The sequence below is a fragment of the Lissotriton helveticus genome, chromosome 12 (assembly GCF_964261635.1).
Source record: "Lissotriton helveticus chromosome 12, aLisHel1.1, whole genome shotgun sequence".
NCBI classification, from domain to species: Eukaryota; Metazoa; Chordata; class Amphibia; order Caudata; family Salamandridae; genus Lissotriton; species Lissotriton helveticus.
The window spans coordinates 821,874,205-821,898,302 of record NC_136073.1 but is presented as its reverse complement, the minus strand read 5'-3'; the positions used below and the strand labels follow the sequence as shown (position 1 = coordinate 821,898,302).

The following is a 24,098-nucleotide window of genomic DNA, read 5'->3' as shown; positions in this document are numbered from 1 at the left end:
CATGATAGTTGGTAGGCCTTGATAGCTTGCTTATATGCCAATTTTTCTACCGGTTCATAAGGTTTCCTCCACTGTCTCTCTAGCACCTTGCATCTACTTTTTTCAGTTTTAAGTGACTCCGAGAACCATGGAGCTGGAGGTCAGCGATACCCAAGTTTGTTCTTAGTTCGTGTGATGATAGTATCTGTTGCATCAGTTAGCCATTTATTAATCATGTTCGTGTCTGCAATTCTAACCTCTTAAGTCTGGCATCGAGTTTAGTAATTGAGCATTTAAACGGTCCAAGTTAAGCCTTTTCCAATTCCTGGACCAGGTGGCGTCGGCCAGTGCTGCTTTCTGTGACATTGCCAGCTTGATTTTAAAACTAACCAAATAGTGGTCTGACCAGAGTAAAGGTTTATTAGGCTCACATGTTAAATTGTTAACATTGGAAAAGACGGGATCTAACAAATGTCCTGCTTTATGCGTGGGGCCGGAATTACATAAAGGCAAGTTAAGAGCTTCAAGATCTGAAATAAGAGTCGAACTGGTGGAGCAGTTGTGATCCTCAAGATGTAGGTTAATATCTCCTAAAATTGAGAAATTAGTGGCTTCCAATAAATATGGAGTGATAAAGTCTGGAAGTGCGGCCACCCATGCTCCTGCTGCTCCCGTGGGCCGATAAATCAACATCCCTGAGAGCGTGAACTGGGGTGTGAGGGTTAGTTTAAATAATCCGTGTTCACAATTATTTAGCGGTAATTCCTCCCATTTGCAGATAAATTCCTTTCTAAAAATAATGCCTATATCTCCACCAAGTCTATTCTTACGATCCATCCTAACGATCGTGTAGTTAAGCGGGATTGCAGTGGCTATATCAGGTCCAGAACTATCATTAAGCCAAGTTTCCGTCAGGAAAATGGCATCAGGTTGGAGGTAATTTATTAAATCATAGATATCTTCTTTATGTTTAGGCAACAATCTACAATTTATACTTAAAAAATTAAAAAAAAATAAAAAATCGTATACTCTGGTCGTAGTGTCCTTTTCTTTGATTTCTGTGTTGAACAGTGTTTGTTCTGATTTGGTTAATGTTCTTGTTTTGGGTGGATTTGCAGGTGGTATCTTTGTGAGCTCTATGCAATATCTGTATTGTACCAAAATTAATATCCAATTGTCTGTTGTGATCCTTTTCCATTCTCTGTGGAAAAAAGATATTCTCCCCCCACTGGTGTTTTGTGTGGGTCCTTTTACGTGATCAAGTTAGACCCATTTCCTCTTCCTCTAGAGGATTGGCCTCTTCCTCGAAAGGGCTGCTTCTGCTGTTGTTGCCAACCGTGGTAGTTAGACTGTTGACTCATCTGTTGGTTTGGGTTCTGTCCCTGAGATTGTTGTGGCATCTGCTGTCCTTGACTAAAGCTGCCTCTACCTGTGTTTTTTCTGTTAGAGAACCCTCCTATTTTAAAAGAACCTCTTTGCTGCAGGGCCCCCATCGCCCATGAGGTTTCATTGTCTTTTTTAATTTGTTGGAGGGATTCATCTACATCCTTGCCAGAGCTTCTCAGTTAAATGGTCTGTTGATAACTGATGTCTGGACTTCTTGTTTAAAACCATGCATTCTGAGCCAGGCATGCATTCTGCCGATTGTTCCAGTGAACATTTGCCTGCTTCAGTATCTGCTGCATCTAAGGCTGACTTTAGGCAGGTGTTTGCCACATTTTTCCCTTCTTGGACAATTGATTTTGCCCTCTTTTTGTCCTCCTCTGGGAGTGCTCAGCAACTCTTCTATTTCATCCCACTGTTGGTGGCCATATCTGTTTAACAGGGTGTTAGAGTTGGCAAAGCGCCACTGTGTTGCTGCCTCTTCTCCATTCTCCTCCCCACCATTTCCATCCTCTTACTTTCCTTTTCAGGTGGTGGCCCTGTGTTGGAGACTGCATTGGCTCTCCTCCTGGCTGTGGTGACAATAATGGAGTCCGGTACTGTACTTCCCTGAATATATTTGGGGTCTTTTGAGGGGGGTTACCCCCTTGTTTGAAGCTGGTTCTTTGAATGCTTCTTTGCATTGGTCCAGGATACTTGCCAACACAGGTAGGTATTGTGCATAGCTGCCAAGGTTTCAGATTGCTAGGTGTGACATTTTCATAATTTCAATGTAATTATGAGTGACATTTAACAACTATGAGTGACTTTCTCGCGAGCATAATCAAGCAATGAAGAAAAGGGAAACATAAATATCAGGAATTACACCCATTTGAGAAACAAGAAACACTAAGAAGATCTTAAGACTGCTGCATAGACGCAAAAATGGAAGGGCACTGTGGGACCAGACTGTACCAAAAGGAATGTGAGAGGCCATACTGCCTGCAAATGAGCCTCATGCTCCTTATCACCCAGCCCATTCTCAGGGATGCCACATCTGAATGCATATGGGATTTTACTGTATTATTAATACAGAGGAAAATGTGATTTTTAAATAATACTCAAGCTTGGAGTTAATACAAATGATCCCTGCTACATGGATAATGATGAATGCAGCGGGAGGGCAATTCTCTACAGCTGGGAGAAACATGTCACGGTCTGTGCATTTGCCAAACTGTAGATTAGCCTGGAACCGAGACCTCGCCACCCTGTTCCCTAGCAGGATAACCTCTCCTGTAGAAAGGACGCAAGGTAAGTAATATCTGCCATGGCAGGAGAGGCAGTGAGTGCATGAGAAGCAGCCACGAGGGAAGCAACAGATCTGTGAAGGTGTACAGTTCACTGCAACTAAGGAACTTCATCACAAAGCATGGCCTACCTAAGAATCCCAGAGCCTGCTACCAGTCAACAAAAATGCCAACCCTTGTGCATAACTTAAATTACTTCCAGCCCTGGCATTCCAAATAAATGTGTATAGAACACTAAAATTGCATGGGGCAAAACTATCTCCATATTTTTATTCTTTATATTTTTATTAAAATTTGGATTGATGTTACTTTCTCCTGGACGGATAGGAGGGTGGGCGAATCCATTAAGAACACTAATTATGAAATCAGTAGTTGTCCCAAAATATGCTGAGCATGCCCCCTCGTGTACAATTGCAATGGGCTGTTTACAGGATCACCACAAGCAACGGTTGTGCAAAGATTATTTCTGAAGGTGTTTTAACCCCAAGCTTTTGGTGAATACCGAGGGATAGATCAGTCCTGCAGCGCTACGTGCAGAGGGTCACAGCAAAACCTGTAAACTCGTCCCCCATGATGTGGCCTCGAATCGAAGAAGATTGGGATCTTCTAATGCACAGGCCGGGACTCCCGCTGAATGAGCAGGATCAACACAGCCCCGTCCACTGCCAAAAGACGTACATTCATTCAGTGATATAGCAGAGCAGCCAATAAACAACTTGCAAACTATTCCTCAGCCAGTCTCCAGCCACAGTTAAGTATTCAAACAGCCAATTACAAGCAGGCAGTGAGGTGTTCCCAGACAACCCGATGACAAGGCACTGTCCAACCAATCCACAGAGAGCAGATTGGTTTAATAAAGCCTCGCACCACCACGGACTCAATTTACCTTTAATTAAACACATAGCGTGGTTGCTACAGCAACAAGTACACGCCGACAGCGGCGAAGTAAATACATTGATTAGGGCAGGCAGCATAGAAAGCAGCTGAACAGCACGCCTGTGCTGCTTTAATTCTTCAATCCTGCAGCACCTTATATTCACACATTCTCAAAGCACCTGTAATGAGTGACAAAGCATTTTAGTGCAGTGATGCAGACACCATCACTAGAATGCGTTAGTCTAACACCTAATGCATAATACTTGGCAGGGCTGATTGTGTTCCTCTGGACGCTGGTGCCAGTGTTTCTAGCAAGAAACATGTGTCCCCATTTTCCTCCTCTAAGGGCACCCCAAATGTATTTGCTGCCCTTTTGACAATGTCATTATAGAAAGCCATGTCATCTGGAGGTGAATGCTTTTGAAAGGTAGCTGCAAATCTCTTCTTCCGGTCTCCCGGTGTCGAGGTCATTCCACTCTTCCTCGAAATTTTCGGAGTTTTCCTCCTCTTCAGGTATATCTCCATATTCCTCAGGTTCGTCGCCTCGAGGTTCAGGTGTCGGCGAAGAGTTGAAGATCCCTTCTACCTCTCCTTCGGCGCCTTCTGCTTCTTCGGCGTTCTCGGATTCGGATGCCGGTGTTTTTGAAATTCAAAAATTCTTCAATGAGGCATCGAAGTCCTTTTGCGCTGCAATTTCTTCCTCGAGTCTTCTCCTTTTCGAGCTTAAGGCTCTCTCTGTGTCGGTGGCCGGAGATTTTATTATATTTCCGACGTCGACGTTAGTCTTCGTTGGGAGTAGTCCCCTTTTTTGTGGGTTTGGTGTTGACCCTTTGTTTCAGCGTCTTCGGCTCCTCTGTAACCTTTGGTTGGGTTCAGTGGGGTTCTTTCAATTGCGGTTGACCTTCGATCTCCTTTTAGCTCGGCGTCAGGGCTGCCTTGTGAGCATTATGTTCGTGGCCCTTTGGTTCAGACGGATCTTTATGGTGTCTTACCTTCCCAGTCTTCTTTTTCAGATGCTTAACCTTTTTCTCTGCATGGATTTTTTCGGAGTCCCCCACTAGGACCTCGACGTCCGATCCCTCATGCGTCAACCCCGCTGGTGCTCCATGTTCCTCCTCATCGCTGGAGAACCACAGGTCTCTCGGAGAGGTTTTCTTCGTTGTCTGCGACATTGTGGCGTAGTGGGCCTGTCTTTGACTTTGGCGTGTCCTTAACGTCTTCGGTAGGAACGCTGCACAGGCCTCACAGTCCTTATCCTTGTGGTCTTGGGCGGGCAGGCAGACAGGAGACAATTACCTCCGTCGCCTTTGTTGTAATGTCACTTGTGGTACTCCAGTAAGAAGAAACTAACATCTGCCCACACTTCCAGGGAGCACACCAGATGAGACACTACTGGGAAGATTCACTGTTGCCTTACCATGTCCACAAGACTATTGCTTCCCAAGAGAGTCCACGACTTCACAATGCCACCTTTGTTGATATAAGGGCAGAGGGGGTGGTGTCCTACAGAATTCAGACATGCCCCAGAGATGTGAGGGAGAAATGCATTCAGTTTAAGAATGGCTGCAGCTTAAGACCAATTATGAGCTGCTTCAACATAGACCAAAGGCCCTGTAACATCATGTTGATCACAAGGCTTGGTGAGGAAGGAGAAGTCACCGCTGTAGCCTGAAGGGGTTTGGGGGGAATGGAGAGGGGCGTTGCTGAAAGAGCAGCCTCTTAGAAGGTTGGAGGCCTCCATCCACCAGGGCAGATCCTGCATCACAGACTGAAAAATCAGCAACAGAACCAGAATACTACTTTGGTGTTATAGCACTACCACCCCAGTTTCCACAGTACTTTAATGTTACTATGTGTTCTGAAAACATGCTTGGATTTTTTCACAGCGAAAGTATGTGAAAAGCAAGTAGACATATCAAGCACAACTATGTTGCACTGCTGTTGAACCAGCAAAGCTCTCCAATGACAGCTCCTCATCTTTGCATAGATTTACATGGAACGCTAGTTCTTCCAATTTGCTTGAAGACTCACCGAAAGAATGGTTTATCACCTCAAACAAAGCAAAATAATGGGATGTGATTCCGTCCATTCCAATCTTGGCAGCCACAGCCTGCATGGAAATAGAAAATAAATTAGTAGGCAAAGAGGGAAAACAAGGATTTAATAGAAGCTTGAATTATGGATGCAAGTCACTAAGTGTTTGTGTTATTTAGCAATACTGTGTGCATTGAATTCTGCAAGGGTAGGAAAGAGGGGTTTCACGCTCTGGCAGTTGATTCAAGTGAAAGCTAAAGGTTTTGAACGGAAGGTTTATTTACACTGACAACATTCCTTAATGCAAGATTAGAAAGGAGGAATGGTGAAGTAAAGATTAAAAGGAACTGTGATGCCTTCAGGCAACGCCAAACCACCCTAAGCAACCTTGGCCTACAACAGGGGTACACAACAATGGTCCAGCGTACAAGGCTTCAGGATAGGTATTCACAAAACCCACTTTTAAAAATTATCCACATTAGTACCATTTTAAGTAATTCATTACATGTGGAAATCAAACTGTCATCACTCGCACAAATCTGGGCCAATTATGGATACGGTTTGGCCTAGAGTCACCTCAATTCATTTTCCTACGCTAGTTAATGACAACTGACCAGCTTCAGAACCTTTGACTGAAAGCAAGAAACCGTGCTTTAGGTCCTCTTAGTAGACGCTCTTGTTCTGCGAATGTGGTCAAAGACACCCTCTCTGGCTCGATGGCTCATGTATGTGGGCCAAGGAAGAAAAGGATCATTTAAAATAGGAAAATATGGGAAAAGAAAATTGGGAATTCCTTCAAAGAGTTGCTTTACTGGATGTTAACACAGAATGCAACTGTTGATAGTCCGTATTTGAAACCAACATTCTGGGTCATGAGGTGGATTCATTTTAAAATTAACTTCCCACAAAGCTGGGAGGTGAAGGGTTCCTTTCTTTTTGGGTTTTAAACAAAAGCACTGCACATCTTGTTCAGTAAGGCAGATCGGGTATAGTGATGGCTTACAGTAATAGCGGAGTGTTCATTGACAGACACTCACATTACCTGGTAGACCTGGTCAGTCGTGCTGTTCTTTTTCACCCGCACGGTCACCGTTGTTTTGTCCGGTAATGCTACCCTCAACTCCACGTCCGAGACGCCATTGTAATTCTAGAAAAAGCAAAGACTATGTAAAAGCTTCAAAAAAGCAATTATTTGTTAACTGTTACTGCCCAACAATTCTGGGGAAAAATAAGCAAAGGTAGGAAATATAGAAAATAGCATAATTGAGCGGAAAAGGAAAGTGTATAGGTTTATAAGTTTCTAAATGGAGATACAATTCTGCAGTTTCGAAGCATGAAGAAAAAACAAGCATTGAAAAAGTCAACCGGTCTTGCCTTTGGGACCCACTGTCTCCGCCAATGATTTTTAGTGCTGCTGTACAGCATCCATGAAATAAAATGAGTTTTTTCTTTTTATTTAATCGATCTAATTTAAATTGGTAAAGAAAAAAAAAGTAGCGCAAAGTTTTTTTTAATAAGTAGTGTGCGGAAACATGGAGGTCGTACAGTGGGCACGCAACACAGAGGGTGCAGATGGTGGGGGGAAAAAACATGGGGGGGTGGAAGTACACAACTCAGAGCAAAGTAGAGCTTGAGAGGGAAGAAGAGAAGCACATAGGAAAGAAAGCAACCTGGAGCTGGGTTGGAAAAAGCACCTGGGCGCGAGAGAACACTGAGCGTGGAGGTGGGGGCGGGGAAGAACAGGATGGAGACAGCTAAAAAACACATTGTAAGAAACTGAATATTGTGGTGACTACCAACCTCGAGGAATAATCACAACCCTTGTCAGGGAGAAGTCAAAGTTGAATTAACCGGAGGTCAACCCCCAGGGACCTATGCGCCACTGGGCAGACACTTAAGGCAATGTGCAAAATCTTTATGCAGTACCAAAAGAGTGAGAAAGTCGAAATGCAACACCATAAAAATCCCAAACCCAATTAGAAATAGAGCAATATTTAATTAAAAAAGTGACAGTGAAGTGACAAAAAAAAATCCATCAAATATGGGGAACCAAAGCTATGATTTCCATGGCAATGAAGTACTGCATGGCCAGTTTGACAAACTAGAAATCCTACCTCATCAGACTCTGACAGGAACTCCTGCATGATGTCACTTTCTCCAATCACCCTTATTGAACATGCTGGAAAAGGATAACAGAAAAAAAGAACTTCCTGTAAACAAAGAATCAGTAAAAATATACAGAGCAAAATTATTTTAAAATGTGCATCGGTCTCTAGCCACACCATTGCAAGCTTGCGTGCAACAGTCTATGGTAAAGTAAAAAACACAAACCAGTAGCCCCAGGTGACTGCAACCCTCACATGCCGAAGTTTAGGGTTTCATGCTCCACATGCCAGCATTTCCATCCATCCACTCACTCTTTAAATGTCATGTAAACCAACCGCCATCTTAATGGAGATTTGGATAGTCCCCATACACCACTAAAATTAACCTACCAAACCAGAAAGTCAGTCTCACTGGCACTCCATAAAAACCTGCACACCCAACCATGACAGATCGCCATATCACCAATACAAAGAACTACCCAACTCAGGAACCACCAAATCAATCCTCATGAGCCAAATAGGCAGCACCAACTAACCTAAGAGCCTTCACCGTTTGTTAAATTTGTGTAACGCCTCATGTCACATTCCAGCAACTTTGGGAATTCCAGCCACAAATGTGAAGTCCGTCACCAAGAGGCAGAACATCAGACTGCCTACAGAATACAGTTAGCAATCTGCATCCTGTTTAAATAGTCAAACAATACAGACTCTCCTTGTTCACTCAAATCGCACCCTACGTGCACCTATCTCCCAATACAACTTGCCCCGAATCCAAGTATAGTACAATACACCAAGTTTAAAGAAGCACCAAACCCTTAAGTCAGACATTCAGAGAAGAAATCTCAATACATCTTGCAACACAACTGGCCTCTCAACATGACCCCACTCTACCAATGCATCCAGCAAAAAAACTAAAAAGTGCTCATGCAAGTCAATCCATACATTCACTATACATCCATGATCCATGTTCATACCAACATTGCAACAGTTCTGACATTTCTACCTTTCTCCAAGTACTCCTCCAGCCCCCTCCGTCGGGCATCAAGCTGCTGTTCGGACAGGGAGAATGGCCACTTGCCCGGTAATCGAGGGAAAGTGAAGTTGGCAAATTCACGCTTAAGGTTTTGGTGCAGGATTGCAAATTCCCGGTAGCGCTTGGAACAGAGCTGTCTTCCTGCCATGTAAACATTATATACCTGGGGAAGCAAAGCGGCACAAACACATTAAACCAATTACAAATAGAACAAATTCAAAAACAAACATTCACAAAACCACTAGATCTGGTGTTGGCCAGCAGCCTTCTGGCAATTCTTGTTTTGTAATATTTCTGCAAACCTGTACGGTTTGTGAATATGCCAGGCCCTTATCAATCAAAAAACAATCATTGACTACAGGCAACAAATGTTTTGGGGTCTCAAATATAAAAACCCATTACCATAGTACTCCCAGGCAGTGAAAGAAGTACTTTGTGTGTGGATGTGTTTCTTTCGAAAAGAAAGTAATCATAGTGAAGCAGCCAATGGCTGTAGTGGACTGATACATTGCCCATTAATGCATGCTGGAGAGGGTAGAAGAAACATGGGAATGACACCAACCACAGATTAATGGAAGTCTGTCTGAAAGCCTTATAGTAACTATGTATTATAACTAATTTTAGTAAAACAAAGACGTGGCTACCAGACCTAAAAAAATGGGGGAAATGGAGAGAAAAAGAAATCAGTCTGGCATTGCCTGCAAGCTTCTTGTCTTTGAGAAAGAAGGAAGAAAAGCCAGAAATAAGGCAAGAAAGAAAGAAAGACGGGAACGTAGTAAATAAAGAAACAAGCATTTACAATGCAACGGTTTCGCCTTTGTAAAAGTTAGAGCTATTGGCATTGTAAATGACAATTTTTTTATTTATGTGTTGGTTTTGAAAACAGATAAATAAATGGCATTGCCATTTACAATGCCAATACCTTAATCTCTCACAAACAGTAAAAACGATTAATAATGACTAACCTCCTTCTTATCAAAGGACCAAAGCTTGCTGACAATTAGGAGCTCCCTGAGTAATGGTGTGTGTTTTGTAGGTGTGTGTGTGTGTGTGTGTGTGTGTGTGTGTGTGTGTGTGTGTGTGTGTGTGTGTGTGTGTGTGTGTGTGTGTGTGTGTGTGTGTGTGTGTGTGTGTGTGTGTGTGTGTGTGTGTGTGTGTGTGTGTGTGTGTGTGTGTGTGTGTGTGTGTGTGTGTGTGTGTGTGTGCACGTGTGTGTGCACGCGTGTGTGCACGCGTGTATTGCTGACATGCAATGCTCACATTCAATTAGGAGCTCCCTGAGTGATGGTGTGTGTGTTTGTAGGTGTGTGTGTGCGTGTGCACGTGAGTATGCACATGTGCACGTGTGTGTGTGCATGATCATTGTGTGAATGAACGTTCACGAGTGTGTATGAATGTGCGCATGTGAGTGAGTGTGCATATGCATGGATCCACAAGGCATGAAAATGTATGTGCCACTCTAGTTCGTTGGGTCTGCAAGGATTTTTTCATCATGCCCTCTGAGGCAATCATGGACCAGAAACAATGTTTACTGCATGTGTGCGCTATGGCGGGGGGGGGGGAAGGGAGTGCTAAGACACCACACCACACCCCAAGAGAGGCGCAGGAGGCGCCCCCCACCCCTTTTAACATACCCCATTGGCAGGTTTGTGCAAGTATATTCAATTACCGGGTCGTAGGTAGATGTCGTTCCGATAGCACTGTATGCACCCGAATATTCGATTAATGGTAATGGGGCAGCTGGGTGGGAGGGCACGTCACAGCCAAGCAGTGTGTCCTCGGTGAACTCACTGACTATTTCCAGAAGTGCACAACCAACTTCTTGACCTTTAACCCTTGCCCTCCCCACAGCCATCGCGCACTCACCGTAGAGGTTCAGCTGGCCGGATCCCCCACATATCCAGGCCTGATGGAAGTTTATTCCTCGCTCGCAAAGCGGGCACCTCCGCGCTGCCCGGGCAGCTCCTGCTACCCCGATCGTTCTGCTCTGAAACCCGAGCACGCCGCATCCATTTTGCCCGCACAAAGCCAAAGAGAAGTGGTGACCCCGGGATCACGCGTTCTGCGCCCCCAGGGGTCGGGTTAGGGGGATCCCGCCTCCGTTGCGCTCCTCCCCGGTGCCATGTGCTCGTGTAAAGCAGCCCTAGGAGCGCCCCCGCTTCCCTCACAGGCCCCCCACTCGATGCAGTCCCGGGGCTGAAGGCACATCCTGTGCGCGGCGCGGAGCAGTCAGTGTGCCGAGCCCGGGAGGCAGCAGAGCTCGGGTGGGCAGGGAGGAGGAGGGCGAGGAGGGGCAGGACGTGACCTCACCGCAGCAGCTCTGCAGTTCTCTCTCCTCCTAAACACAGACGACTTCAAGAATGTTGGAGTCACGAGAGAGCCGCGGGAGGCAGGCAGGGGGAGCCCCGCGCCACAATATCCTTCCGGGGTCCCGCACTGCAAACTTTCAGCTGCAGATACGAGAGGAATCCTGCATGAACCCTGCTCGTAAATATAGACCGAATACTTCACTTTTACCCTGAAGTATGCAGACGCTGATGATCTAAGATAAAGCGCCTACACAGGAGGCATTGTCTTCAAGAACGGCAGGCAATGTGGTACTAGGAAGATTAAGAGTGTTCACTAATCATACTGCATAGTTACTTAAGGACACGGACGGCGGGAGGGGGCGGGAGAGGACACGGACGGCGGGAGGGGGGGGCGGGAAAGGAACGGAGAGCGGGAGGGGGGGGGCGGGAAAGGAACGGAGAGCGGGAGGGGGTCGGGAAAGAAACGGACACAGAGAAAGGACGCGGGAAGGCAAGATTTAAAAACAAGCACTCACCTGGGCTTCCTCCGGCGGCCGTGGTCGGCATGGAGTGACAACAACAAACCCAGAAGAAAAAAAAAACGAAACTCCGCCCACCGCCCAATGACGATGCAAAAAGGGTGGATAGCGGAACGCCCAGGGAAAAAATCTCGGGAACGCCCCCGAACCTGGTCCGGCCTTGACGGACAGATCTCTGTTCCAATGGCTAGCCTCCATTTATGGAGCTAGCCAATGGGACAGGGGGGCGTATTCCATTTTCCTTACTGAAATCAAGAGATTTCTCTGGAGGCGGAGCTAAGAGCTCCGCCCTCCAGCGAAACCTAAAAATGAAATAAGGCAAGAAAGAAACAAAGGAAGAAAAGAAATTAGGAAGGAGAGAAAGAAATAAAGTAAAGAGAATAACAATAATGAACAGTTTCAAATGGCTACAATCTAATCTGATATGCTGTGAAATAGCAGTAGTAAGAAAAGCAAAACACTCCAAAAGGAATTTACAAAGGCACTGGCAGGAGATGGGATCTGAAAGATGGAATGTGGATCAGAAACCTCCTGCTAACACAGGCTCTAAACACAAAGGCAACACTAAAGTAATTATAAAGTACAAACAAAAACATTGGCCCTGAAGAGAACTAGCCTGTGTGTAGATGTGCTCCTTGTGAGAGCAAAATGCAGGCATTCAATGTAAAGTTAACCAGTGGCTTACGTAGGATGTATGCCACAGTGGCAGACATCAAAATGTATATAATACAACAGACCAATGGACGAAGAGAGGTGGCAGAAAGTCCCTATATGTAAGTAAATAATACATATTTTACTGAAATCAAAAAGTCTTGCCTAACGCCAGAACTATGAACAAGCACTGCCAAAGCCAACATATCTGGCTTACCTGCAGTACACAGTAGACACAGGGTGGCACCAAGTTGTGAATTTATGCTGTAGAAAATAACTATTTCAACAATGATCTAACATGGTCAATGGCACAGTGTGACTATATGCAATAAGCCATGGCTCTGTAGTTTGGATCTCATTCACATTGGCAACAGACAGCATTCACTGACAGAAACTGGACAATTAATGAAGGCTCATTAGTGTGTCACCTTCTGCTTGCAGGTCATTAAAAAATAAGTAAAATACAATGTCCAAATAACACTAAAACATTACACAATGCCAGATAGAGAAGTGTTGCAGCGTAGCACAAGTGCTAGTTCTACAAGCAGTACACGAGTCATCTGGGCGATAGATCCAAAAAATAAACTTCTGATGAAAGGTTACACACTGTGGGTATCAATCATCAGAGGCAGGCAGTCCGTGAGGAGAATCCTCGTGCAAATGCCATGGGGATTTTCCCAGACTCATCTTTAATTAGGTCATGTTTACAACTCCTTATAGTATAGGTCACAGTGAGCCTTCTACTTAAGCCTGTCGAAGGCCAAGAAGGCTTGCATACAAATCTACAGAAGATTAAGATTAAATACTATGGCTGCAGGACAACAATGTGCCTTATGCAACATAAATCTGCTTTCCCTGCAGAGTAAACTCTTCACCCCTTGAGTGAGGACGATCCGTTGATGTCACATGCTACCTTCGCAGTGTGCATAACATCAACAGGTCGTGCTGCAAGTGGGGTGCGTGGAAACCGACAGTCCTCAAACTGGAGGATTCTCCCAGCGGCACCTCCTCCGCTAAGGCAGCGGAGCATGGCCCCACTACTCTCCGAGCAGTGCATAGGAAAAATAAAATAACGTTATTTTATCGTTAGTATGGAGCCAGGTTAGGGCAGGACTGGGCTCTCTTCAGAGGGAGGAATGGTTGGTTTACCATAAGTGTGCATGACAGTTTGGCCAGCCGTCTTGGGCTGGTCAAACCATCATGCTCACTTAGCATTTCTCAACCTGGCTGTGTTGCACAGCCAGGTGAAGAACTGTTACTGTTGATGCCTGAGAGGCCAAACAGGCTGCTTAGACCAATCCAGAGACTGCTGTTATGCTGGTGACAGCAGCGTCATAATTGGCTTAGGGGAGTCTGGATGCTGCCGGGAGCTAGGAAAAGAGGGAAGACTGAGGAGAGGCAGCAGCCGGCGACCAGCAGGTAAGTCTTTTTTCCCCCCGCACCACTCCCTTCTCACCCTCGGCTCCCTAACAGCTGCCACCGGCTTCTCGCCCCTACTCCCCACAAAAAAGAAAAGAAAAAAAAAAATCAGTCTAGAATCTAAAATTTCTCAGGAATGGTACCAACAAAGACAAGCGAGGGCAGCAAGCTTTTCGGTTTTTAGGTCTCGCCTAGGCAGCGCTCGCGCTGTCTGACATGCAGTATTCAGGATATGGGCATGAAGCTCTGCCCACTTTCCACCCATTGACTCCTGGCAGTGTATTTTGTAAATGGTGGCTTTTCATTGGTCAATAGGTTTAGTAGTCCCTTGTTAGTACAGCCTTTTCTCTTCTTGTAACCTCCCATGAAGACACGGTTACATGTTTTATTTCTTGGGCCATTTTAATTACAGACAAGGAGTACTATTTTCTTAAATAGCTTTGTCCTGCCTACTGTTGCAGTCCAGACCCGCTCTCACGCAACAATTATAGTATACAGCGTGAAACGCCTTGGCTGGAATAATAAAAGCTGCTGCATGCCCCTTTTTTTTTCTATTTATTTACTTTGGTTGTAAAGGCCTTAAACATCTTCAGCTAAAGCGCAGGTACCGCAATTGCTTCAAATGTAAAGAAATGGAGAACTTTTTTAAAAATGTCTTTACTTTTAAACCAATTGCGGCACCCGCGCTTTAGCTTAATATGTTCACAGCTAGAGCGAGTGTGTTGCAATTGATTTCCAGTGCAATAGCTTGCACTACTGGGGCGGGGCGGGGGGGGGGGGGGGGGGGGAGAGACTGGGGGGTGCTCAGTCTCAGACCAATTAGCCAGTGTAATAGTAGGTTCCAGCTCCAGGCTTATGAGGGTGGTCAGGACTTTCAGGGTCTTTTGGTGACACCCAAGACCACATCTCCCCTTTATTCTTAAAACCATGAATTGGGTCTGCAAGCAACACAGAAACTGACATGGCTTGTTGGAGTGACTGAAGTCAAGATTTTCAAATTTCGGAATATTCCACTACTGAGGAACATTCCTTGCTTCTTTGCAAAATGTACTTCAATTTGTTTTCACAAGGTGCTTGAGTGATGATGCTCTGAAGCACTGCTTCTTGACACAAAGAGGGGCTGCGAAATTGTAATGTGCTACACTTGCGTTTGTCATAAAGGAACTACAAGTTCACTTGATCAATGATGTTCATTTTGTTTGAGCCTGTACAGACCAAACTTGACCACTTACATCGGATGTGGATGAACTCCACCCTATGCGCCCATTACGGTTCCCATGAGGCACAGGGTCAGACTGATTTGCATATGGCCATGTCTGAACTGGGGTGGCGGAGTGAGCTAAAGAATGATGATGGATTAAACCCAGATCAGTTGACTGGGGGGTGAGTGCTGGAGGTGAGTGCTTGCAATGTTCAACACTCCATCCATCATCCTTTTTGGTTTTGCTCTGTTCGCCCTAAGTTGGCAGGGTATGCCCAGACGTGGGTCCCTTGCCCACTTTGCCACGGGATTCAAGCTAGCCTGGCTGATGACGGCTGATTAGCTAGAAACCGGTCCCAGGATGCTAGTTTCTGGTCCAGGGAAGACATGGCTTGGCAGTTCGGGCTGGACTGTTCCCATGAGGCACAGGGTCAGACTGATTTGCATATGCCCATGTCTGAACTGGGGTGGCAGAGTGAGCTAAAGAATGATAATGGATTAAACCCAGATCAGTTGACTGGGGGTGAGTGCTTGCAATGTTCAACACTCCGGCCATCATCCCCTTTGGTTTTGCATTACGGTGTTTATGGCAGAGCCTCCCTGAGCTACTTAAGTCTCACAAGTGCCAACCATTGCCCATGAAAGGCACATTAAACTCAAGTATGGGCATCATCATAAAAGATGAGGCCTAGTCACACTGTAAAGAAGAATGTATCCAAAGGTGAATGTGGTAGGTGTACGTGTGCAGGTTAAAGTTGGAGGCTGTGCACCAAGCTCTGCAGTATGAGTGGCATGGCTTCAAGCTGCAGCAACATCACAACCTCTTTCTCATCCACAGCCAGCATTGCGCAAACATTAAAAGGCTGCAGCAGCTTATTATTTAGAAGATAAAGAACATTCTCCTGCCATCTAGTGGGGAAAATTTGTTGGATAATAGTATCAACCGAGAAACCACGTTTTCCATTCAGCGGGGTTTTTACCCCTTGGAAATAGGGTGAAACTAACTAGATACGCTACTAGTAACTTGGCCAAATTTCTTGCAGGTCCATTAAATAGTTTACCTTCTCCAGACACTTACGGTAGTCCAGATCCACTAGGGCAGTGCTTAATTGCAGCAGATGGTTGCCGGTGGGGGCCACAGGCACTTATTTTGGGGAGCAGCACTTATTTCACCGTATCAGATAATTACGGAGTGCAAGAGAGGAAGACACACAGATCGAAAAGCCTGACAAAGAGGGCAAAAACTGCTACAAAAAGAGAAAACAAGAACTTGCAAGGGCGAGAAAAAGGGGCAGAAATCTGGTAGGGGACTAAATAGCACCAGCCTTGGTATTGGGCATGCAAATATGCAACTGCAGAGGCCACTGGCTTCTGAGCACAACTTCAGGCATCAGGGCTATTTCTTTCAAAAAATAAGCACTGCACTGGGAGTAGGAAGAGCAGTTACATTTTTTTTTTTTTTTTAAGTACGGGGATGTGAAATTTTGCTAGAAAACATGGATACTGTGCGAGTAATCTGTGCAAACTATTCCAGAGACTTGGAAGGATTGGTGTTCTTGTTAAATTGGACTGTCAAGGTTTGTGCCAATTCATCAAGGTGGGAAGATCTATACATCCTTCCCCCAGGTTGCATCTGCTTCCATCCCCATGACCCGACTTCTACTTCCTACACTCTGACCACTCTCCCTCCCTGCCATCTCCTAGGAGAGACTATCGGTGATAAGTAGGTAGGTCAAGTCCGGTTCCCAGTCTGACCAACTGAAGCCGGCCTATGCGGTGAGAATTCTACCTGTGCTCATCCCCCCATTGTGCCATGAGATCAATCTCTCTATGGCGACTGTGCCATGCACTTGGAAACATGCTAAGGTAGTCCCCCTACTAAAAAAAACCTAACTTGGATGCTACTAAGCTGGAGAGTTTCCGCCCCATCTCCCTCCTGCCCTGGGTCTCGAAAACGTATGAGGTTCACATCTTGCCATCACCGAACATTTGAGATGGGCCTTAGACGCCGGTTGTATGTCGCCACTGATTTTGCTTGGTCTTAATGCTGCGTTCGACACGGTCTCCCACCAGATCTTGCGGAGGCTCTTGGAGGAGGTGGGTATAGCAGATGCCGCCCTGGATTGGTTCGCCTCCTTTCTTTCTAGGAGGACGTTCCAGCTGACCGTCCCTCCTTTTTCATCCAGAGTTTATGCCATGAATCAGGGGGTTCCTCAGGGCTCGGCTTTGGCCCTACCCTGTCCAACCTGTATGTGCAACCATTGGCAACGGTGGCTAAAAATAGAGGGCTCACAGTGGTGACGTATGCAAACGATATCCAGTTGGTAGTTACTCTCACCGATGACATTACTCGGGACGCTTGTAAGTGCCGTAGCGATCTTGAGGCTGTCTTGGGGTGGATGACTGCCAACTGTCTCCAGCTCAATGATAGCAAGTCAGAGGTTCTGTTAGTGGGGAGAGACTCAGAGCTGTGGTGTGAGCACGGGTGCTCCACCGCACTGGGGTCGGCACCCGCTCCTAAACAGGTGGTAAAAAACCTAGGGGTCTGGCTTGACACTGCCCTTAATGTCAGGACCCAAACTAAGAAGGAGGCAGGGTAGTGTTTCGGGCTACTGCGGGGGCTTAAATCTCTGCAGGGCTTCTTTGACCTCTCAATCAGGCAGGTTGTCGTCCAGGCCTTGATTTTGTCTAGACTGGACTATGCCGGCTCCCTTTATATCGGGGCAAACCAGGCTGAGATTGTCAGACTGCAAAGGGTCCAGAATGCAGCGGCCAGAGCACTCCTTGGCTTCCCAAGGTGGTGTTCTACCTCGAATCCAATACGCCGCCTACATTGGCTACCTGTGGCCAAGCATGTGGAATTCAAGGCACTCTGCATTACTTTTAAAATCCCTTCAGCACTTACGTCTCCTTAACCTTGGGGGCCCACACCAAGTGGAGATCTAGACCAGTCACTTTCAAGACATGGTCTCTGAAGATTGGTATCCTAAAGAGTTTTATACGGAAGGATTCTATAAGAAGCATTTACAAATAAACTTTTGAAGAAGTGATATCATAACTGGTCTTACATTCTAATGTGCCCAGTGCGCCCGAAGAAAAGATTCAGACTCCCCCCCCCCATTAACTCCATTAAATTTGACAGCCTATTTTGTGAACTTGCTTCTAGTAGCCCGAAGTATTTTTTGGACTTCAGTGGAATGGTCGTTTCAGTTTCTGTGGTAGGTAGCACTCCGTGACTAACATCAAATAATTCTAAATGAGGAACCAGTCGCAAAATCACAGAAGTGTTCTAGCTGACATCAGGGCAGTCATCAGCTGAGACGTGCATACGCACAAGCACACCAATGTAGCAGTGAGCAGGAGATGGAAGAAGCAGGAATAAAAGAACAGTGGGGCTCAGGTTTCGAGCACACCATGTCTTTACAAGAACACCGATTAAAGAAGTAAGAAGCACAACTTGTTCAAACTTGCTATTTACAGAGACAATTGACTTCCTTTTTGGAAATTATTAAGTTTGAAAAATTGAGGAAGGGCGGTGCTCCCTCAAAACGCAAGCAGGAAACACAAAGGAAAAAAAGCAAGTGGAAAGCTTCTTCCTCATCCATCTCGGTCACCTCCTCACCCTGTTTAGTATACAGCTTGTTAGAGCTTTCAAGCCTTTGATTTTCTTAGACTCCTACTACAAGATTACATATAGTACAGGCAAGGTACCTCAAGTCCACATGCAAAGTTAAAACTGATAGGAAAACTAAACAAGAGTCCACATGCGGTAATGTAAATTTGATGCTACTTTAATAACTATTCAGAAGTATGTAAATATTTTCAGTAGCCTACTTTAAAAATACCCCACGTTGGTGCCAATTTTATTTACAGCTTAGCCCAGCTCCAAATTGTATCTTTCCAAAGCCCACATAAGGAAAGCTCACCTCAAGCAGCAAGGAAGCCTACGTACACAGATACCGCACACTTTCGTATCCACTAAACACTGCACAATAGCTCAATGAATGCAGATGTTGTGTGGTCTAATGGTGGGACTTTGAGTGGAGGGCCTAAAACCAACAGGCTGCACAGCAGAGAAATCGTGCACTGAAGGTGGCTAGTCTCATACTGCAGCAAGCTAGCCTTTATTAGCATGTAAGTGAGAATCAAGGATACATGTATATCCCCACCCAACCTGTGATAATGAGACAACCAACGACAAACTACATTAGGCTGGAGGGGCGGATGTAAAGCTAATGGGGAGCACTACAAGAGGGTAGTAAGTGGACCAGATCACAAATCACTTGAACTTTCTATAAGATTGTGCTGGAACAAGACAAGAAAATTTGGCCAGCCGATCCTGGAACACCATCCAAATCCCCCGACTTGAAATCCTGAAGGACAAGAGCAAGAGAATATTTTGGAATTCTTGCAGATAAACTAGTTCAGCACCCGCCAATCCAGAATAGGTGGAAGGGCATAATCCTTTTTGGAGACCAAAATGCAGCGGGAACAGCATCCACGGGCCTTTCACTGTTTCAGGATCCAGCTCAATGATTTTTTGCTGAGCAGACATAATGGGGACAGGGTCAACTGACACTGTTGAATTAAGTGGGCAAAATTGAGGAGCAATACCTTCAAACAGAAGAGTTTAATCATTCTCTTAAAGTTGGATTCGCTAGCCAATAAGATTCACCAGGACACTGCCACAGAATAGAGTCAAACGCACCCAGGCGTTCTGCCGAAGTGCAATGCGCTTTCCATTGAAAATCACGGAGCCTGCAGTATTCCACCCAGTTCTTAACACTAGTTCAGAATCATCCTGACCATTGGAGTGTAATTCTGTCTAAGGACCATGCATATGCTCCCACAAGCCATCTCCTTAAGTGCCTTGGAGCAAAACACCAACAACCTTATGGTGTCAGAGAAGGACAAAACCCCAAGAGGATACCACTTTTTCTTCATAGTGTTGCTGCACCTTACCTCCCTATCACGTGGAGCTGGGGGAAATGAACTGGGGTTCAATTTAGAAGAAGCCGCAGGCACCAAAAGGGTCTCTGGTGGTGTGTGGGCAAATTGGAACTTGGCTTCTCCAGGAACAAGTTTGTAGCTTTGAGCCACCAGACTGCTTGCAACAGGAGAAAAGAAAGATTTGTCCAAAGCTGCAACAACTAGGGAAAATAGAGCACCAATGAAGGGCAGTAGAACCTTAGAAGTGGTGAAGGACTTTAGAACGTCAGCAAGAGGAAGTTCCAGCAGTTCTGCAGCGTTACAGATTAATGAAGTAAAGGACGCACCTCTTTCGTGGATGGACTTGAATGACACGTTCGCTCAAGTTCAGGGGATGTGCTAAGCCTGCTGGCATTATGCAGGTTTAGATATTTTTATTTTAGGATTTAAAAGTCTTATATACCGCTGGCCAGACCCGAATGTATCAGAGCGCTTTACAACATTTAACCTGAAGCAATCGGACACGCATTATTTCAAGAAACAGCATTGTTTCGAGTCGAATCATGTTAAGGCCTGGAGATGATCAAAGAAGCTAATCAAAAGGCAGGCGATGTAAATGCCTTCTTATTGAGGAGGCTATATTATCCACTGGGCGCAATTCCTGTGGCAGAGGTACTCGGTTTCTTTGGGCGGAAGCTATCCAGTTGGATATAGACCATTGTCCGTTTAGTGAATAAGAAGCCTCTTGGCTCCCTATTGACATCCTTAGCATGAGCCACCACCGAGAGCATCTGGATGATGTCAGACCTGGAGCTAAAAACAGCCTCCACCCTGGCAAACATCTGAGGGCAAGGTAAGGGCTTACACAGTTCACCATTCTCAAAAGAAGCTCCAACATCTCTTGCACAGGTCAAACTGGCGTATATTTGAAGGGCAGGAAATAACTCTAGGATCAGCACCAAGAGCAGTAAGGGTGAATGGGGCATTTCCTTAAGGGAAACGGCTGAATGTCTGTGGTGCTAAAGTTTCTAGGGACAGCTGAGAACAGAATCATAGGACACCAAAGCTGCAAATGAAATAAAAGGTCAAAGTTCTAGAGTGCTTTCGGAGGCAAAAGGTGTGTAAAAGGCCATCTGAGCACATTTAAAGATAGTGAGAGTGGCCGGAGTAAGAGCTGCTATGTGTTACAGGCCAGCCAACAGCACCAGAAACTCTAGAACCAGTTTCTCAAGTTCAGGCCCTGCTTCAGAGGTTATCAAAGACCGCGTTTGGGAATTACAGCACTAACTTTCAGATTGCTCTCTGGAATGAGAGAAACTTCAGTGAGGAGAGCTCACATTTGTAAAGCTTTTTATGGGAGACTATGTCCTTGAAAAATATGAATGTGATGGAAACACCTTATGCCGGACAGAACCTTGTACAGTTTGGGTTTCCTCTCCTGGATTGCCATATTTTTTCACAGGACCAAGACTCATGTTTCAGGTCTAGGTACCTGAGGCACATACCAGGAAGTTCAAAGATCAACATCTGCAGGAGACAAGTACAGCATTGTTTAAAGCCTGAAGGGTGAAGGACATGGCCCTGAAAAACCACTACTAATAAATATAGCTTTTGGTAAAAATACAGGAGAGAAGCTCCAGACCCTCATAGACCAGAGAGTAAAAAGTAACTGATGTCCATGCATTAGGTAGTGCCTTTTTACGGCTCTATGTGGTCATGCCCAGAGGTGGGAATAGAGCCACACTGCACCACCTGGTTGAACTGGTAAACTAATGCAAAATTATCCATATCCAGTCCGCCGCCTGAAGTAGAGTCAAGAGCAGTGCGCTCTGCTGGCAGAAGTATGCATTAGAAATACCACCTCCTTACCAAAAGATAGATGAGCTGCATGGCCAGCCTGCAAAAGTAACACTGGTTAACCCAAAGGACAGTGCTCACTCTCCTAAATAACTTGGAGGAACACGTCAGACGGCAACCCACCCTCACCCATTCTTGATTCAAGGGGCGACCTGACCAGCTATGCAAGAGACTTCTCCATATCAAGATGGTTGCGGTCCGTAAATGGCTTCAGCTCCTGTGTTGTGTATATGTATACCATTCCTGGTGTTACCAGCAACTCTTGCGTTTAGCTAGCGAGGATGCCCCTTAACATAGAAAGGTATGGAAACTCAAACCACACAGTATTAAGCCCACTCTCTCATTATCAAGACTAAAGTTTCTTGCAGGATTAGGCTTCCCCTACTTCCCAAAGAATGCCTACTGGTTCATAAGAACTCATAACCTGGCTGCACCTAAAGGCATGCAATGAATAACTGGAAGGAGATGAAGGTTATTAAAGTAAGCTGCTGAGACCAAAAAGAAAATTCGGGGCCATTTGTGGTGCTGTACAAGTCACAGCTGAAGGAAAGGGAGGTTAGAGGGTAAACAGAATTTACATTAAGAAAATAAGGGGCTGGCAATGCAGATGAACTCACCGAGAACCAGAGAATCAGGTGTAACGTTCATAAACAGGTGATGGTACAAGATGCATTTTGTCTTCACTGGTACAAAGGAAGCACGGTGCCTACACCCAATGCACACCCATATTCACAGTACGGGCACACAAAGTACTATTAAACAAGTTAGGAGGGCAGTTTCCGCTCCCACCACCAGGCAGAGCTGGTAACCACAAGAAGAGGATGGAAGAAAGCAAATAAGAGGGCGAACAGATCAGATTTAATAAGAGAAGAGATGTCAGCAAGTTCCCTCAGACAATAGTGGTCTGTGGTTGGGAGGGGCACAGAACAAGCACAGGTGAAGCCAAACCGGTTTTCAAGAATCCTATTATTTTTAAACTGTTCAGGGCTCAGAAAAGCTTTTATTTCATGAATGCCATTCACAAGGACGATAAAGAGGCAAGAGGTGCATTCAGTAATATGATCCAGTTGGTCTGGAAAGAAAAGAGCATGGGTTAGTGAGAACAGTAGAATATGAAGGACTTGAAATGGGATCTCAAGGGGAAGTCTTAAAAGGGCCGGGAATGTGGGAAGAGGCAAGAAAGTGCAGCCCAGCACTTACCCTCAAAGAGGATCGCCATCAAGCCAGACCAATAGAAAATGTAAACGGATTTACTTTGTTCATATGAATATAATCTGCACCTGTATACCGTGAAAGAGTACTGGTTAAATGTGGTGCTGTAAATGGAGAAGTGTGTACAAGCTAGACATACTACAAATGGTGGATGTTGAGTGTTAGACCCAAGCACCAAGCACAAACATCAAGCGCGCAGATGTCTAAGGTGGTCAACCTTAATTGATGGCACAAATTCAAAAACTGAACCCAAGAATTACCAGGAAAGCCAAAAAGTTATATATTTTTGATAAAGGTGAAGCTCAGCACTATTTTTCAAAAAAGGTATTGAAATGAACCCTGAGGTTGATCAAACAGACCTGGCTAGGCCATCATTTGAGAGCTAATAGTGATGGTGTAGTATTAGAAAACACATATATACAACATTTTTATGTAAAGGAGGACAATTATCAAGAACCATAAATGGATTTCCATTGCCATCTCATTGCCTCAATGCACGTGATGAACCACCTAAGGATAGTCCAGTACAGACAACGGTCCCATCACAGCAGAGTACTCCTGGCGGCAGTTTACACCGCTGAAGCAAACGCCAGTGGTTGCCTGCTGCCACCTCACCTTCTGGAAAGCCCAACACATTCTGGGCCACCTGTCCTTCACCACCTCCTAGACAGCCTCACTTTCAACACCTCTTGAAAGCCCTTCACTAGCAACTCTAATTTTATCCATTGACAACTTTGTGCATCAGGGCGATGTGCACCAAAAGAAATACTTGAATGTCCAGTTTTGCCCCTCTTGCACAGGGTCCCTGCGGTATTCAAAAGGATGAAACTCACTGCTGCCTAGACACTACCTCCATTTGCTTCACTGACTCACCATGCCTGATGTCCCTCCCACCCCTTTACATTGCTTCATTCCTGATTGGATATCTCTAACGTGATCTCTGGCTAGGATGGCCCAGAGCAGGCCACAAGTGACAGGCTCTGAAAGTATCCTTGCATAGACTTGATTAACAGCCACTATGACAGTTTCTTTTCTTGCACTTGGGAAAAACACCAATGATGCATTTCTCAGTACCTTCTGTTTTATAAACCCCACATTTTTAATTGGTCCTAAAACTGTAGAAGAATCCCACCTTCACACCATCAGAGGTCTTCGATTTAAGAACCTCTAGAACTAACTCTCCTGAATAACTTCTGCCTCGCTGCCAGGGTTATCAGCCTCACCCACCACACCTCCCACTGCAGCCCTGAACAGTTCACTACGATACCTTCTAAAACTCACTGAAAAACAACATAGATACCCCATT

The 24,098-nt window shown here is 45.4% G+C and overlaps 1 protein-coding gene across 1 annotated transcript in view; it reads right to left on the bottom strand.

Annotated features, from left to right (window-relative positions):
* The window catches only part of SNX27 (sorting nexin 27), a 145,941-nt gene that overhangs the window by 40,489 nt on the left and 81,354 nt on the right, over positions 1-24,098 (bottom strand). The window contains exons 3-6 of the mRNA XM_078669586.1: positions 8,667-8,859; positions 7,673-7,737; positions 6,601-6,705; positions 5,556-5,634 (exon numbers count right to left, since the gene is read on the bottom strand). Of these exons, the coding sequence (XP_078525712.1) occupies positions 5,556-5,634; positions 6,601-6,705; positions 7,673-7,737; positions 8,667-8,859 (442 nt within the window). The remainder of the gene's footprint in view (positions 1-5,555; positions 5,635-6,600; positions 6,706-7,672; positions 7,738-8,666; positions 8,860-24,098) is intronic.